The sequence below is a fragment of the Rattus norvegicus genome, chromosome 2 (genome assembly GCF_021556685.1).
Source record: "Rattus norvegicus strain SHRSP/BbbUtx chromosome 2, alternate assembly SHRSP_T2T, whole genome shotgun sequence".
Classification (NCBI taxonomy): Eukaryota; Metazoa; Chordata; class Mammalia; order Rodentia; family Muridae; genus Rattus; species Rattus norvegicus.
The window spans coordinates 175,983,915-176,001,100 of NC_141535.1; the positions used below are offsets into that span (position 1 = coordinate 175,983,915).

Genomic DNA, 17,186 nt, shown 5'->3' on the forward strand with positions numbered 1-17,186 from the left:
AGATCCTCCTGCCTCTGCCTCCTCAGCGCTGGGATTAAAGGCGTGCATCACCACCGCCCTGCCAAGCACCCTTTAATCTTTGTTGTTGAATCCATTTCTTGTGTGTGTGTTGTGCCCACTCATGCATGTAAATGTGCTCCAGGAGAGCTGTGGAGGCCAGAGGCCAGTTTGCAGAAGTCAGTCCTATACTTTGGGCCTTGGGGATTGAAATCAGGCTTGGTGGCAAGTGCTGGGCCACCTCACTGCCCTTTTTATTTCTCTTGAGTGGGGTCTTACTCTGTGCCCCTTGCTGGCCTGGAAATCACTATATAGCCCATGACCTTGAAGTTGCTGAGTTTCTCCTGCTCTGAGTGTTGGGATCATGTGTAAACTTATGTCACCAGGTTCACTTGCTGGGTGTGCTGAAAACCCGATTGCTCCTGTGTTGTTACTGCTGAGGGTTTCTGTAATGGCGTAACTTCAGGGGACAGTTTGACTTGGACTGTGTACCTGCTTCTCAGTCTTTACCCAGTACACACTTGTGGATCTTAGCTGAAACTGTTGATTATCTGGTTCTAATGGTAGTTTTTTTCTTGTCATTTCTTCTTCATAAATGGAATTTTTCAGTAAAAAGGCACACCCATAGTGCCAGCATTTGGGAGGTTAAAGCAGGAGAATTGCTGTTATTTTCAGTTAGCCTGTGCTGTGCATTGAGACCCTGGCAAAGGAAAGATAGAAGGGTTGTTTGTTGGTAAGGTCTGGCAGAGCCTGTCTGTAGTGTCAGACAAGCACTTCAAGTTGCAAGACTGAGAGACGTGAGTGAGTCAGTGACTTAGTAAATGGGGGGATGGGGAGGACGACAACGACGAGGAGACAGTCTTGGCTCGCATGGCAAGCTGATCTTGAACTCAAGGTGCTCTGTCTGAGTGCTGGGATTACACATGCATGCTGCCACATTTGGTTAGTATTTACATATAGAACATAGGCTCCCATTTTTATATTCTATAATAGAAATTATAATATTATAAGTACATTCTCGCTGTCTTCAGACACATCAGAAGAGGGCATCAGATCCCATTACAGATGGTTATGAGCCACCATGTGGTTGCTGGGAATTGAATTCAGGACCTCTGGAAGAGCAGACAGTGCTCTTAACCACTGGGCCATCTCTCTAGCCCCTATGATAGAAATTCTATTCTAATACTACCGATATTATTTTTCCCAGCTTTTTACCTTTAACTCATGGAGAGCTGTTTCAGATTGGTTATTTTTTAGGCCTTTCTGTTGCCTCTGGGTGTATATAAATCAGGTTGGTCATGAACTCTTGCAATACAGCCTGTACCCTGCGAGAGCCTTGACTACGGGTATGCAGAGCTGTTTTAGTTTTGCTCTGTGTTTTAGTAACATGTCGCTTCCCCTACAATCACATTTTTGTCTTTTTTGTCTATAAGTCATGTAGTCTTGGGGCTGGGGTATAGCTCAGTTGGTTGAGGTCCTGCCTAGTGTGCACCAGCCTGGGTTTCATCTCTAGTACTGAGCACAGCAGACATTGTGGGCTGTGTAGTAATCCCGGCAGTCAGGAGATGGACACAGGAGATAAGGACTCAGAATTCTTCTGCTCTGTCTCCTCCTTCTAATCATAGCAAGATCAAAGAAAACCTGGGATACATTGTCACAGAAATTTTTTTTTATTTGTTCAGTTAATTTTTTGTTCTAGGATTCAAACTCTTGGTACATCTAAGTGTTCTTTTCCTTTCTGGGTCTGTGTCCCCAGCCTGTAATTTTCCATGTTCATATAGGCAGAAATGTTCCATTCAGATGGATTTGTTTTTTTCCCTTAAGAGTAGGACTTTTTTTTCAATTAGTGGATTATTATTTATTAAAATATCAAGGTGGATATTTACTGCTTCATTTAGCCCAAATAATTTAAAAATGTCTTTTTAGATTTATTTTATTTTATCTTTTGTGCAGAGAGGGCTTTCTCCGCATGTGTGTATATGCACTGTGTGCGTGCTGGTGCCTGTGAGCTACCACAGGGGACTGAACCCCATCCTCTGCGTGAACAGCAAGTGCTGTGAGCTGCACAGTGTCCCTCCCACTGCACTGTACCATATTTTTGAGCGTTGCTTTCTAGGACCAGTTTCATTTCAGGTTTTAATAGAAATGGAGCATCTTCAGATTCCAGTCTGAACATGCAGTTAGTCCCTGCCTTCACTGCTAGCCCTAATATTGCCTTTTTCAGTAGTAATTTTTCTCCAAATCTCTGCCTGATTTTTATTGAGAAATAGGATTAGTACCAGACTACCCCATGTTATATAGGCATTTAAATGATTTTATTTGTCTATCAGTGCTGAACATTTAAGGGGTAACTTTTCCAAGATGAATCTTGTGTTTTCCTAGCTGTGCTCCACTTCCCTGGGTGCAGCCGTCCTTCTGTCCGAGTGTTCCTAGAGCTGCAGCTGAGACTGGCAGTCTGTCAGGGGTGCAGCCGTCCTGCTGTCTGAGTGTTCCTAGAGCTGCAGGTGAGACTGGCAGTCTGTCAGGGGTGCAGCCGTCCTTCTGTCCGAGTGTTCCTAGAGCTGCAGCTGAGACTGGCAGTCTGTCAGGGTGCAGCTGAGACTGGCAGTCTGTCAGGGTGCAGCTGAGACTGGCAGTCTGTCAGGGGTGCAGCCGTTCGAGCTCCTTTAGGAAGAGGCAAGGTTGTTAGTTTGCATGTGAGGTCTCATTGTTGGTGCACTGCTGGGAAATCTTCACTGGACACAGTGAAAGATTCTTAGGACAGTTTCTTGGCCTGTTTGTATCCTTCTTTAGGGACTTGTTTCTATGCTGTGCTTAACCTTTCACAAGTACTTCTCAGCGTTGTCTCAGTGATCCAGTTTGTGTTCTGTAGACCAGGAAGTGTAGATCTCACTGTATAACCAGGCTAGAGGATCGAACTCTAAGTAATCTTCCTGTTTCATCTTTCCAAGTTCTATATTACAGGTATAAGCTACCTGTACACACAGTCTGTGTGTGTGTGTGTGTGTGTGTGTGTGTGTGTGTGTGTGTGTGTGTGTGTGTGTGTGACAGAGAAACTTAAAGCTCCGGAGATGATTCCGTGAGTACATTGCTTTCCGCCAAGCCTGTTGATCTAAGTCGGATCCCTGCATCCCACTGGTGGAGAACGAACTTCATTGTCCTCTGACTCTGCTGTATGGTCTGTGGCGCCCCTTCCATAAATAAGTAAATGTAAATGACAAAAATGATTAAAAAAACTCACTTTCCTGGTGAAATTGTATTCCCACCACAAATGATTTCTTTTATAGAATATACCAGTGAGTCTTCTGATCCTGGAATTTTCTTTGGAGCAAGGCTTTAACACTACAAATTCCATTTCTTTAAAGATTTTTTTAAAAATTATTTATTTTTTTTTTTTTAAAGATTTATTTATTCATTTATATATATAAGTACGCTGTAGCTGTCTTCAGATACACCAGAAGAGGGCATCGGATCTCTTTACAGATGGTTGTGAGCCACCATGTGGTTGCTGGGAATTGAACTCAGGACCTCTGGAAGAGCAGTCGGGTGCTCTTAACCGCTGAGCCATCTCTCCAGCCCTAAAAATTATTTATTTAATGTACATGAGTACACTGTAGCTGTCTTCAGACACACCAGAAGAGGGCATCAGATCCCATTTCAGCCACCATGTGGTTGCTGGGATTTGAACTCAGGACCTCTGAAAGAGCAGACAGTGCTCTTAAACCTCTGAGCCATCTCTCCAGCCCCCCAGGGTTTCTTTTAAGATTGATTTATTTCTATTTTATGTATATGAGTGTGCCTGGTGTCCAGCTGCAGAGGCCAGAACAGTATGTCTGATCCTCTGGAACTGGAGTTAAAACAGTAGTGGGCTACCATGGGTGGAGGGAACTGAACTTGGCTTCGGTGAAAAAGCAGCCAGTGCTCTGAGCTCTCTCTCCAGCACCGTGTGCTTGTTTTAAACATAGAAGACGGTGTTAATCTTCATCTTTGGCAACTCCTTGTTTTCAAATAACAGCAAACAAGAGATGCCAGAGAGGGGTTGCCTTGTTTATATGTCTGTGATAATCGCTTCTAAGTTATTAGATCTTACAGCCGAGTTTTCCCATCTTTCTGATTCTATGCTTTTCTGAAGAGTAGGGATACTTTACCTCTGCCTTTTGTGTAAGTTTTCTTTTGTGCTAGAGTATAGTTTAAGTTGTTGTCCTTATTTCCTTTTTGTAGCACAAATGGTATGACAATGAAACGTTGTTTTGTTATTTTGAGACAGGTTTTCTCCAGGGAGCCCTGGCTGTCCTGGAATTCACTCTGTAGACCAGGCTGACCTTGAACATGGAGAGGTTCATCTGTGTGCTTCCTGAGTGCTGGGATTGAGGGACTCAGTCACACTCAGTTGATGCATTATGTTCGTGTGGTTCCATTGACTTTAAAGTACTTGGATAAGTTGTGCTTCCTTTAGTTTGCATCAAATTCCTAATGCTTGGTTAGCCAGATTTTACAAAAGAGAATCTTGGAGACTCCATTACCACGGTAACTTGGTTAATATGTGAAATTGAGACACAACCTTAGGATTTCTGACTTTATCTGACCTGTATGGAGTAACAGTTTCACTGCAGAGTCTAGAATTAGACTTCAGTGGCTTCAGTGTGTGATTGATATCTGGTGTAGTGTCCTTTACCTAAAATATAGCACCTTGGCAGATCAGAAGTTGAAGGCCAGCCCGGGCTAAATATCAAGGGTCCTGTGTCAGAAACAAAACAAAACAAACAAAAAAAATTATTGCTTCTGTATATCCCAGTTTGTGTATGTGCTTTTTCAAAAGGGATTTATTTTTATTCTCAGTTATGCGTATGCATGTGTGTTTGGGTGGATAGGTGCATGTGAGTGCTGGTGCCCTTGGAGACCAAAGGTGTCACTTTGGTTACAAGCAGTTGTGAGCCACCTGACATGGGTGCCGAGAATCAAACCTAGTTCTGAAGAGCAGTACATTCTCTTAACCACTGAACTCTCTCGCCAGCCCTTTTTTTTTTTTTTAATTTATTTATTTATTTATTTATTTATTTTTTAAGATTTTATTTATTCATTTTATATATGATGAGTACACTGTCACTGTCTTCAGACACACCAGAAGAGGGCATCAGATCTTGTTACAGATGGTTGTGAGCCACCATGTGGTTGCTGGGATTTGAACTCATGACCTCTGGTAGAGCAGTCAGTGCTCTTAACCGCTGAGCCATCTCTCCAGCCCAAAAGTCTGCTATCAAGGTGTTGGAGAGAGGGATTTGTGTTTTTTTTTTTTTTTTTTTTTTTTTTGGTTCTTTTTTTCCGGAGCTGGGGACCGAACCCAGGGCCTTGCGCTTCCTAGGTAAGCGCTCTACCACTGAGCTAAATCCCCAGCCCCGCCAGCCCTTTTATTTTTATATTTGTTTTTGAGATAGGATCTCACCTCTGCTGGCCTACATCTCAACCTGAAGCAGCCCTCTTGTCTCAGCCTTTAAGGTGATGGGAAACTGTAGATATAAGCTTCCAGGAGTGGGTTTCTTAGACTAGGTCTCATGTAGCTCAGGCTGGCCTTGAACTCTTGATTCTCCTGCCTCTATTTATCAGACTGGCATTATTGGTGTGTATCATCTTAGTCATTGTCTTCCCTCCCTCCCTCCCTCCCTCTCTCCCTCCCTCCCTCTCACTCTCCCTCCCTCCCTCTCTTTCTTTCTTTCTTTTTTTTTTTTTTGTTAAAGGTTATATATGTTAGAAGTGCTAATATAGCTCAATGTTACCATGTCCAGATATTTGACACATACCAAAGCCAAACATTCTAATTCTAGACTCTGCAGTGAAACTGTTACTCCATACAGATCAAATAATATGTCAGAAATTCAAAAGTTTGTGTACCAATTTCATAAATTATGTTACCATGGTGATAGAATCTCCAATGTGTTCTTTTCGTAAAATACATCTGTCTTCCCACTAGAGGCTTTATGCAAATTGAATGAAATAGAATTGTGTGTGTGTGTGTGTGTGTGTGTGTGTGTGTGTGTGTGTGTGTGTGTGTATGGGTGGGTGGGTGGGTGGTGTTGTTTAGGGAGTGGTGCCATGGTGTACCTGGATGTCAGAGGACAACATGAGAGACTGGTTCTCCCCTTTTCCCATGTGGGTTCTAGAGCTTGGCAGTCAGGCCTGGCCTCAAGCCCCTCTTTTTCTTTTTATAAATATTTTCCTAAATTTCATTTAATATATTCTGTGGATTTTATTTGTTTGTTTGTTTATTTTACATCCCAGTTGTCCCCCCCCCCATCCTGGTCTCCCCCTCACAGTCCCTCCCCATCCCCTATCTCTCATCCCCCTTTCCTATGAGAGGGTAGGGACCCCCGTACCCCCCTCCACCGGTTTATCAAACCTTTGCAGGTTCAGGTGCATATTCTTTTTAAACTGTATGTGATAAACTTTTTGCCTGCATGGTTATTTGTACACCATGTGCCTGCAGAGACCAGAAGGGGGCATCAGATCCCCTGGATCTGGTGTTACAGACAGATGTGGTGAGCCATGGTGTGGGTGCTTTGAATTGAAGAGAATTCAGTGCTCTTCACCGCTGAGCCACTTCTCTAGCCTCCCTCCCTCCCTCCCTCCCTCCCTCCCTCCCTCCCTCCCTCCCTCCCTCTTCCCCCCCTCTTTGAGATAAAGTCTTACTGTGTAACCCTGGCTAGACTGAAACCTGCCATGTAGACCAGGTTGGCTGTGAAGTAACAGGTCTGCCTGCCATTTTCTGGGATTAAAGGTGCATGGTCAGCACGCCCAGGGTTCTTTTTTTATTTTAATTTTTTTAAAGATTTATTTACTTATTTTATGTATATGAGTGTTCTATCTGTATGTACACCTACATGCCAGAAGATGGCGTCACATTCTAGGGTAGATGGTTGTGAGCAATCATGCAGTTGCTGGGAATTGAACTCAAAATCTCCAGAAGAGCAGTCAGTGCTCCTGACCGCTGAGCCGTCTCTGCAGCCCAGCAGAGGTTCTTTATGTAGCTCGTGTTATTCTCTATGTACCCTGCGGACCTGGAATGGAGAATCTGCCTTCTGTCCCAAGGTGCTGTAGATTTGCCACTAGACTGGGCAGCGATGCCTTTCTGTGTCAGTTTTCTAATCTGTACAGTGGGAAAATTAACAGTGTCTGTGTTTCATGAGTGTCAGTTTCTTCCTCTCCCTTCCTTCCTTCCTCCCTCCCTCTTTGTTTTTTGTTTTTGTAATTTTGAGACAGGGTTTTTCTGTGTAACCCTGGCTGTCTCTGTAGACCAGGCAGGCCTCAAAATGAGAGATCTGCCTGCCTCTGCCTCTGCCTGGAGATCAGCTAGGATTAAAGGTGGTGCCACCTCTGCCTGGCCTGTGTTAGCTATTTTGTTTTGTTTTTTTGAGACAAGGTCTCACTCTTTAATTCTGACTGGCTGTTCTGGAAATCACTGTGTAGACCAAGCTGGTCTCTGCCTCTTTAGTTCTGGGATTGAGGGTGCTCACTACCAGCACCTAGCTGAGTGTTAGCTATTGTGACTAGTACCACAGCACCATTACCAACGTCATGACAAACCATTGCTGCCACATCGTGCTGTTTGGTTCTCAGAGTCACACAGCAGGCAGGTTGGTTTCTTTCACCTGAGTTTCTAGAGGAGTATTTTAGAAGAGTCTGCTGATGTTCTTCTTGGTTTATTTGCAGAAGAGCAAGATGGTGAAGAAAGCGATAAAAGGAAAAAAACTAAAAAGGGAACCAAGAGGAAGCGAGATGGAAGGGGTCAGGAGCAAGGGACGATGACGTACGACCCAAAAGTGGATGACATGCTGGACCGCACCTTAGAGGATGGTGCCAAGCAGCACAATCTGACAGCAGTAAATGTCCGAAACATCCTGCATGTGAGTCACTGTGGGCAGCTACTCAGTCTGCACAGAAACTTCCGTAGAGAACAAATACATAGGCCCTCGACTCCTGCTATGTGAGTAGCAATTTGGTCGTTTATGTGTGACAGAATGTTTTACATCCTGAGATGGCTTTCTCTCTGCACTCAGCACACACGTGAAGTCAGAACACGTGTTGAAAAGATGAGCTACCTATATATACTTGCTTGCACTGAGTAGATCTATAATGGACCGTGTCAGAAGAACAGCCATGGTAGTTGGTAGTGCTTTGTGCATATGTAAAGAATGCCTTTGAGAACTAGCAGAGTGTTTCCTTAGCATGCACAAGAATGGCCAGGGTTCTGTCCTCTGCAGGATTTTTTAAAAAAGGATGCCTTTGGTACATGATCCTCTTCCAACTCTTACCTGGGAGTGCACATTCCTGGTTCCGTTACAGGCAGTGAGTGGGGCCATTTGCTCCCATGTTGTTTCAGGGATTGCATGTCCTCTTGCCCCCAGGTTGAAGCTGCTCAAGAATCTAGCTACCGTTTATCCTGCAGGGAAGCCTGGCTGTAGTTACATACAGTTGGCTATAGCCCCGATGACAAACCCCTCTGCCTAAGGTGGATGTCCTCTCTCTCCCCAGGAAGTAATCACGAACGAACACGTTGTGGCCATGATGAAGGCGGCCATCAGTGAGACAGAAGACATGCCGCTGTTTGTGAGTAGCTTCGTGTTAGTCTTTCCACACCGGGGAACCTTTGCAAGGCTGGGAGAGGGCACTAGCAGTTTGTAAACTTGACACACCTGGGCTTCGAGAGATGACATCATAATCTTTATTGACTACTTCGTTCCTGTATGTCCCTCCTTAGGAGCCTAAGATGACACGCTCTAAACTGAAGGAAGTTGTGGAGAAAGGAGTGGTATGTGTTCTGAGTTTCTCTTTACCTTGGGAAGTAGAGTCTCATTCTAGGTTATTCCTAGAGAAGAAACTCATGAACAATTTGGTTTGGGTTTGCCTCTTGAAATAATTCTGTGTAGGCCGGGCTCTTAGCTCAGGGTAAGTTTGCCTAACATACATGGGATTACAAGTGTAAGCTCCCTGCCCAGTTTTTCCTGAGGTGCCCTGGCATGAGTGGAGGGTACCCAGGCCTCATCCTTGGTTAGTGCTCCTTTCTTGCGAGTTGGGAAGCTTTGGTGGTGTGGTGGGTTGCTGGAGGCAGGTCACGTGGTATGACCAGGCTGACCGTGATCTTCCTGTACATAGCCCAGGCTCTTCTGAGCTTGTGTCAGAGTGCTGGGATTATAAACCTACAGGTATTTTAGAATACTGTGCTCAGTGACAGTCATCAGTGACAGCCGACTCTAGCTACTTACTAAGTAGGTGGCTGTCTTGATTATCAGCAAATGAGAAGCAGCTTCATGTTATTACTTGCATTCTTTTTGATAGGTAATTCCGACTTGGAATATTTCACCAATTAAGAAAGCCAGTGAAACTAAGGTAAACTTAGAAGCAGTCATTGTTACTCTTTTTCCAAAATACTCACTCAGTTTTGAAACCTAACTTCTCAATTCGCTACTTTGTAGGCCTGTCTTTGTAGACCTGGCTTTTTTATTTGCAGGTTTGGGTTTTTCCATTCTGTCACACCCAGCCTTATGCCCTGTGGAATTACACAAACGCTGTCCATGTTGTTTGATGTGGTTGTACATTAGACTCCTAGAATTCTTTTCTTCCCTAATATCTTCACTTTATTTTCTGAATGTGTGTGATCTGTGCTTCCCCTCCCTCTCTCTTCCTCCCTCTCTTCATCCCTCCTTCTCTTTATCCCTTCTTCCCCCTTTCTTCTTTCCATCTGTCCTGCTGCTGTCGCTTCTGCAGTTGCTAAGCCAGAGCCTATTCGTGGTGAGCCGCTGAACTTTCTAATCTCCCACCGCATTCTGATTCTTTGTCTTTGTTATTTTATATTTACATATTCATCTGTGTGTCCAGTGGAGGTTAGAGGACAGACAGTTGTGGGGATTGATTCTCTCCTGCTGCTGCACTGGCCCGCCTGAGGGTTGAACTCAGGTCACTGGGCCTGTGCCTTTAGCTGCTGAGCCATCTTTCTGTACCCTCCACCCCCACCCCCACTTGTGTGTTCCTATTAAAGCAGCCCCCACAGTTTGTGGATATTCACCTGGAAGACGATGACTCCTCAGATGAAGAGTACCAGCCAGACGAGGAAGAGGAAGACGAGACAGCTGAAGAGGTCAGTGGGTGCTCACTGTTAGCGGAGGGTGAAGCTTGGCTTCATAGGAAGAGCAGATTTGGGGAATTAGTGTTGCCACTCATTCTAGACAGATGGTTGAGGATGGTTCTCTTTCCTGGAGATTGCTCCGCTGTGAGGAGCTTTTCTGCTCTTCAGAGTCACTGGATAGTTAAGCCTGCATTGTGAAACGTAGCACATGTAACGCAAAGGTGGACTACAGTTTCAGTACCTGGGAAGTGCGTGTAGGAGGGTCGGGTTCAACGTTATCCTCAGCTAACAGTGTGCTCTAGGCCCTGTCTTAGAAATCAACAGACAAGTTGTACCCCAACCCTGACGTCTTGATAGTCACTACTGTTTTCTTTATAGTTATGTCAGCTGGTGTGAGCCTGTGTATCACCCTATATACACCTTAATGTACTTCAAGCTTTCCTGTTTATGAACTTCATTATTGTTGCCGTTATGATGAATTTATTTTATTTTTCATTTTATTTTTGAGAAAGGGTCTCATTATGTAGCTAGGCTAGCCTAGAGTTCCCCAGGTAGATCAAGTTATCCTCAAAGTCATAGAGATCCTCCTGCCTCTGCCTCCTGAGTGTTGGGATTAAAGGTGTGTGCCACCATGGTTGACCTTTTTCAAGAAAGGTTTTTTCTTCTTTATTTCTGTTAAAGCCTTACCCTTTAACAGTTTATAATGAGATGAGGCCAAAGGTTTGACTCCTGCAGTTGTTCTGTCTCTAGGCTATTAAGTTATTGAAAATTCATTTTTTTCTATGACATACAATTATTGTATGCACGACAGTCTGTCCATCACACATACTATATATGTGTGTATGTACATATGCATACATTTATCTGTGTGGGGTGTGTTTGGGTGTGCATGTGTGCCACAGTTTGTGCTCCATCTTGGGAAAGATGGATTCTTCCCTTCTACCATGTGGGTCTCGGGATCGGACTGAGGTCGGCAGGCTTGGTCACACACCTAGTTGTCTGCTGTGCCATCCTACCAACCCAAATCCCAGATGACTGGTACTTTGTGCTCTATTCTGTGTAACATTCTGTGCTCTGGACGGAGGTTGGCACACACGTGAGCGTGGCCTGGGTCTGTTTTAGAGCTTGTTGGAAAGCGATGTTGAAAGCGCTGCTTCGTCTCCACGGGGAGTGAAGAGGTCCAGACTGCGACTGTCCTCTGAAGCGGCCGAGGCAGATGAGGAGAGTGGCGTGTTGTCCGAGGTAAACCAGCGCCAGACAAGACAGGCTTCACACACCAGATAAGCAGTGGCTTCTTCTCAGAAGTAGCTGGTCTATCACTGGAATTTTGGGTTGTCACTTTTTCAAAGTTCCTCAAGTGAATGAACAGTTAAGCTGACTGAGAGCTAGCATGGTCAGAGAGGTTTTCTGAGTTTCCATGCTGTCTTTAAAGCCAAGTAGTGTTCTGTTTGCTTCATTGGAAGTAAGATGATACCTAGTTGGATCTGTGTGTTGAAGTTGCCATTCATCTGTCTCCATCTAGAAAAGAGGAAAATAGCCACATTAACTGCATGTGAAAGACCTGCCTCTCCTCCCCCTGCCTTTCCTCCTAACACGGTGTCCCTTTTTAATTAGGTTGAGAAGGTTGCCACCCCTGCTCTTAGGCACATCAGTGCTGAGGTCGTGCCCATGGGGCCTCCACCTCCTCCAAAACCAAAGCAGACCAGAGACAGCACTTTCATGGAGAAGCTAAACGCAGTGGACGAGGAGCTGGCAGCTAGTCCTGTCTGCATGGATTCTTTCCAGGTAAGCATCGCCATTGAGCTCAGAGAAGGTAGTGGGGCTGGCGGGAAGAGTAGTTTCTTATGTAGGTGTCATGCTGTTGTTTGTCTTTGATTCTCTTGCTTTGTGCTGATTTTCTCAAGTAAAACTGCAGTGCTGTTGTTGTTATTACTATTATTATTAATTATTTTGGTTTTTGAGAGATCACCTGCCTCTGTCTCCCAAGTGCTGGGGTTAAAGACACCCAGCCTGGCTTTTTTTTTTCTTTCTTTCTTTTTTACAGACATGGTCATGCATAGTATATAATCTTTGAAGGAAGGCTTGGAACTTGATATGTAGACCTGTTGGCCTTAATCATAATATGATCCACCTTCCCTAGCTTCCTTAGATCCTGGGATAAAAGGTACACACCGCCCAACTGAGGATGACAGTTCTTAGGAAAGGAATAAACTGTGGGACAGTATTTAAAATTGGCAAGATAATCTGGGAATAGTGGTAGATGCTATAATCCTAGCACTAAAAGCAAAATTTTAAAAAAAAGGTAATGTGACGACAGACCTAGACTATATGAAAATACCTACAAATACATTTTTGATAAGAGACCTTTAGGTCTGAGTTCAAGGCTAGCCTGGTCTACAGAGTGAGTTCCAGGACAGCCAGAGTTACACAGAGCATCCCTGTCTCAAGCAAACAAACAAACAAAACATACAAACAAACAAAAACAAACCAAAACCTCTCAAACAAACAGGAACACTGTTGCTCTTCCAAAGGACTCAAGCCACATGGTAGCTCACAACTGCCCCCAGCTCCAGTGGAGGGGCTCACACACCCTCTTTTGTCTTTTGTGGACAATGCATACAAATGATGCATCATGTTCAGGCTAAAATACCCGTATGTATAAAGTAAAAATAAAGACTCAAAGTGCGGCCTAACTACTGGGAGACCCCCCCCAGGTGAGACTTGAGAATGCAAACACAAGAGGTTTATTTTCTTGTGGGTCAGGGTTGAGCTTCAAACAGCCCCTCATGCGAGTGACTAAAAGGCAACCCCAAATGGCTATAGCAAGCAGTTTTTATACTTTTTAGGAGTACAGGTTACATCATCATGGTTACAATTTAAAATTATTGGCTAAGCAATATTGACCTTTAAATCTATTGGTTAGCAAGCATGAGCAGATTCTGACATGCATTCGAACTCTATCTGGGGCCAGAGGGTCAGGTGACTATCAGTCAATATGTTCTTCAGTTCTTCAAGAATGTTCCTGCTCCTCCCGAGAACTGTGGGTGGAGAATGGAACTAGGCTTAGCCTTGCCCCAAGGTGAGTGGGTGTAAGGCTGGCGAAAGCCTCCCAGGATCCTTCAAAGGCTAACAGAAAGGTTCATCAAGTAAAAGTATTTGGGAACAAACCTGACAATCTGATTTAGTTTCCCAGAACCCTCATCATGCTCGTCAGCATATACATGCACATGTGTGACAGATACACACCACACACGCACATACACACACACACACATGCACACGCACACACACGCACACGCACACACACGCGCACACACGCACACGCACACACACGCGCACACACACACACGCACACACACACGCACACACACATGCACACACATACACACACGCACAGGCACACACACACACACACACACACACACACACACACACACACACACACGAGTAAATAGTTTTTAAAAAATTCTTGCTGGCATGGCTGCACATGCCTTTAATCCCAGCCCTGGAAAGGCAAAGGCAGGTAGGTGGTAGATCTTTGTGTACTTGAGGCCAGCCTAGGCTGTGTGGTGAATCCTAGGCTAGCTAAGGCTACGTGGTAAAACCCTGCATCAACAACTAAAGCACAAACAACTCCTAAAACCCCAATGCTGTTGCAGCAATGCTCGCCATCCACCTAGGAAGGTAGGTGCTAGGAGACGGCTGCAGACTAGCATGGGCTCATGAGACTGTGACGCATAACAAGAAGGTGGTGAGCGAGTGCTGCCCATACATACAGTCTGCCCTCTTTGAGGAATGTACTAGGGAGAGCCAACAAGTAAATACTAACAGAAAAGTAGTGGCCTTCTTTGAGGCAAGATAGAGACTGGTGGGTCTTTTTGGGTTCAAGGCCGGCGGCCTGTTCTAGATAGATAGACCAGACTCATGTTATAGTCATTTAGAGATACGGGGATGATTTGTAATACACAAATCAATAAGTTTAATGTATGTTCTAAATGAACTTAAAGATAAAAAGCACATGCTCATGTCAATTGATGTGAAAAAGGTCTTTGAAAGAATCTTAACTCTTGATGAGAACGGCAATGAGAGAAGTACATGTCAGCATCTTAGCCTGCTTGTGCAGACCTGTGTCCAATATTGTGGTAAATACAGAAAACTCAGGTCAGGAACAGCACAAGGTGTCGACTTTTCCACCCTTGCTCCATATAGTGCTTGAAGTTTTAGCTAGAGCAGTAATGGAGGATCAAGAAATTAAAGAGGTACAAAAGAAAAATTTACATTTGATATTCTGTACTTAAGAGACCTAAAAGACTTCATCTGAAAACTCTTAGACCTAATAAGAATATTCAGCGAAGTGGCAGTATGTATGTATGTATGTATGTATGTATGTATGTATGTATGTATGTATGTATGTATCTATCCATCCATCCATTGCTGATTGATTGATTGATTGATTGATTGATTGATTGATTGAGATAGTATCATTCTCTGGCCAGGAACTCACCAAGACCATGCCAGCCTCCATACCCACCTTTTATTTCTTTGTTCTGAGAGGCCATTGGTTCTTCTGGAACTGGAGTCAGAGGTAGTTGTGAGCCTCTTGTGGCTATGAACCAAGCCAGGGCCTTTCAGCCACAGAACCATCTCTTTCCCTCCCATCCTTTCTGTACTGGAGATGAAACGCTGGTACTCATGCTTGTGTAGCAAGTGTATTACTGAACCATCTCCCCAGACTAGCATACAAGACTAACATACAAAGAGCAAAACCCTCTGTTTGTACCAGTGATTAGCATGCTAAGCAAGAGATCAGAAAGAATTCTATTCGTAACTCCCTGGGTGATGTGGGCTTGGATAGACCTCACCAGTTCTCACAGTGACAACTTTAAGACATCGGAGAAACAAACTAAGGGAAGCACCAGATTAATGTTGGGAGAGGAACACCTTACCAGTGCCTTGTGCACATTTCATACAATCCAGTCCCAAGTTCAGTGCCGGTAGTTAGCTTTCTGCACAGCCATGAGAACCTGAAGTCGGAGCCCAGCACCCTCTTCCCCATGAGCAGTCTAGCTTGGTTTAGTTTGTGTCTATAGCCCCAGCACTACAGGGATGGGAGCAGAAAGAGCACTGAGATATTCAGGCTATCAGCCTAGGTAGGAAAAAAAGTGTCTGAGACTCTCAGTAGGCAATAACTCAGTAAGACCAACCTGGCCTCGAAATAACAGCGACACGAAAGAAACCAAAAAACAAGAAAACAAATGCTTATAGCAACAGATTTTTTTTTTCTAAGTGACAGCATATCTCTGTGTAGCCTTGGCTGTGTTGGTATTCATTCTGTGGACTAGACTGGCCTCGAACCCACAGAGATGATCTGCCTGCTGCCTGCACTACCATTACCTGGCAAGCAACAGAATTCTTAAGATTTTTGGTTGTGAGCCCAGCCTTTAACAGCTGAGCCGTCCCTCCCTCCAGCCCTCAACAGAGCTCTCAGTAGTCCTGGTAGAGATATACGTCTTGTCTAGGATCTGGTAAATGAGTAGACAAAATGGCATCATAATATGCAGTACTACTGGGCACTGGACAGATGGGATGACCTTTGAACTCAATATGTAAAATGCAGTCACTTTGAGGATATTTAAGGTGTTGCAGAATTGATTATGTTACATAATTTTGTGAGTATATGAAAGTCCACTCAATTATACCCTTTAAAAGTGTGAATTTTAGGGGTTGGGGATTTAGCTCAGTGGTAGAGCGCTTAAGGCCCTGGGTTCGGTCCCCAGCTCCGGAAAAAAAAAAGAAAAAAAGAAAAAAAAATCACAAAGCATTAAAAGTGTGAATTTTATGTAATATAAATTATATATCTCAAAGCGCTTACAAATGTTCTTGAAAGTATATATTTTAAAACTGATGACTGGGTTGGAGAGATGGCTCAGGAGTTAAAAAGTACTGGCTGCTCTTGTAGAGGACTGGGCTTGGTTCTCAACACCCACATTGTTGCTTACAAACATCTGTAACTTCAGGTCTAGGATGTTCAGCTGCTTGTTCTCTGGGTATTGAACACAGGTGGTACACATGCATACACCCAGTCAACACACATACACACATACACACTCATGAGATACAAAATAAATTTGATCAGGAAGGTGGTTTTCCCAGGGCGAGACTCACCCATTGCACTCTAGATGTGCTGACTCTGTGATTTCTCCAAACTCGGGAAACTCGACTGTATAATTTGTGGTAATGAAGGACTGCTTTTGTGATTTTCCCTTAAATATTTAATAAAAAAGAAAAAATTTCAGACAATCAAAACCTACAGGAAATAAAAGGAGACCCAGAAGAAGTACATCCACACTGTTGTGCCTTTTTTACCTCCCGCAGGCTGGGATCAAAGGCATGCACTGTCATTCCTAGCCAGGGAGACGGACACCTACACCATTTGGAAGATGATGTACTAGTAGGGTGCATTGCAGGCTGCGGTTTGGAGAATCTGGAAGCCTTATTTTCACATCCTGGATGCTTTTTCTTTCTCCTTTGCCCAGCCCATGGAGGATAGTCTGATTGCGTTCCGAACACGTTCTAAGATGCCTCTGAAAGATGTCCCTCTGGGCCAGCTGGAGGCTGAGCTTCAGGCTCCAGACATCACTCCGGATATGTATGACCCAAACACAGCTGATGATGAGGACTGGAAGCTGTGGCTGGGGGGCCTTCTAAATGACGACGTGGAGAACGAGGGTGAGTGATTTTGTAGTTCTCGTCTACTCTGCTCTGCTCCGTGTGTGTGCTACTGAGAAATGGCATCAGAGCCTACACATTTTTTTTTTAAAGATTTATTTATTTATTATATATAAGTACACTGTAGCTGTCTTCAGACACACCAGAAGAGGGCATCAGGTCTCATTACAGATGGTTGTGAGCCACCATGTGGTTGCTGGGATTTGAACTCAGGACCTCTGGAAGAGCAGTCAGTGCTCTTAACCACTGAGCCATCTCTCCAGCCCGAGCCTACACATTTTAAGTGCTCCTGCTTTATCTGCCAGCCACAAGCTTCCTTGGATGCCATGGAGCTAGAGTTGTG

The 17,186-nt window shown here is 44.3% G+C and overlaps 1 protein-coding gene across 40 annotated transcripts in view; it reads left to right on the forward strand.

Annotated features, from left to right (window-relative positions):
- The window catches only part of Gon4l (gon-4 like), a 73,506-nt gene that overhangs the window by 12,365 nt on the left and 43,955 nt on the right, over positions 1-17,186 (forward strand). For 26 of the 40 annotated variants that reach the window (NM_001024797.1, XM_087630788.1, XM_087630802.1 and 23 more), the window contains 8 exon segments: positions 7,702-7,895; positions 8,524-8,598; positions 8,750-8,800; positions 9,328-9,378; positions 10,028-10,126; positions 11,237-11,356; positions 11,729-11,899; positions 16,651-16,843. In NM_001024797.1, the coding sequence (NP_001019968.1) occupies positions 7,702-7,895; positions 8,524-8,598; positions 8,750-8,800; positions 9,328-9,378; positions 10,028-10,126; positions 11,237-11,356; positions 11,729-11,899; positions 16,651-16,843 (954 nt within the window). 40 annotated transcript variants of the gene reach the window in all.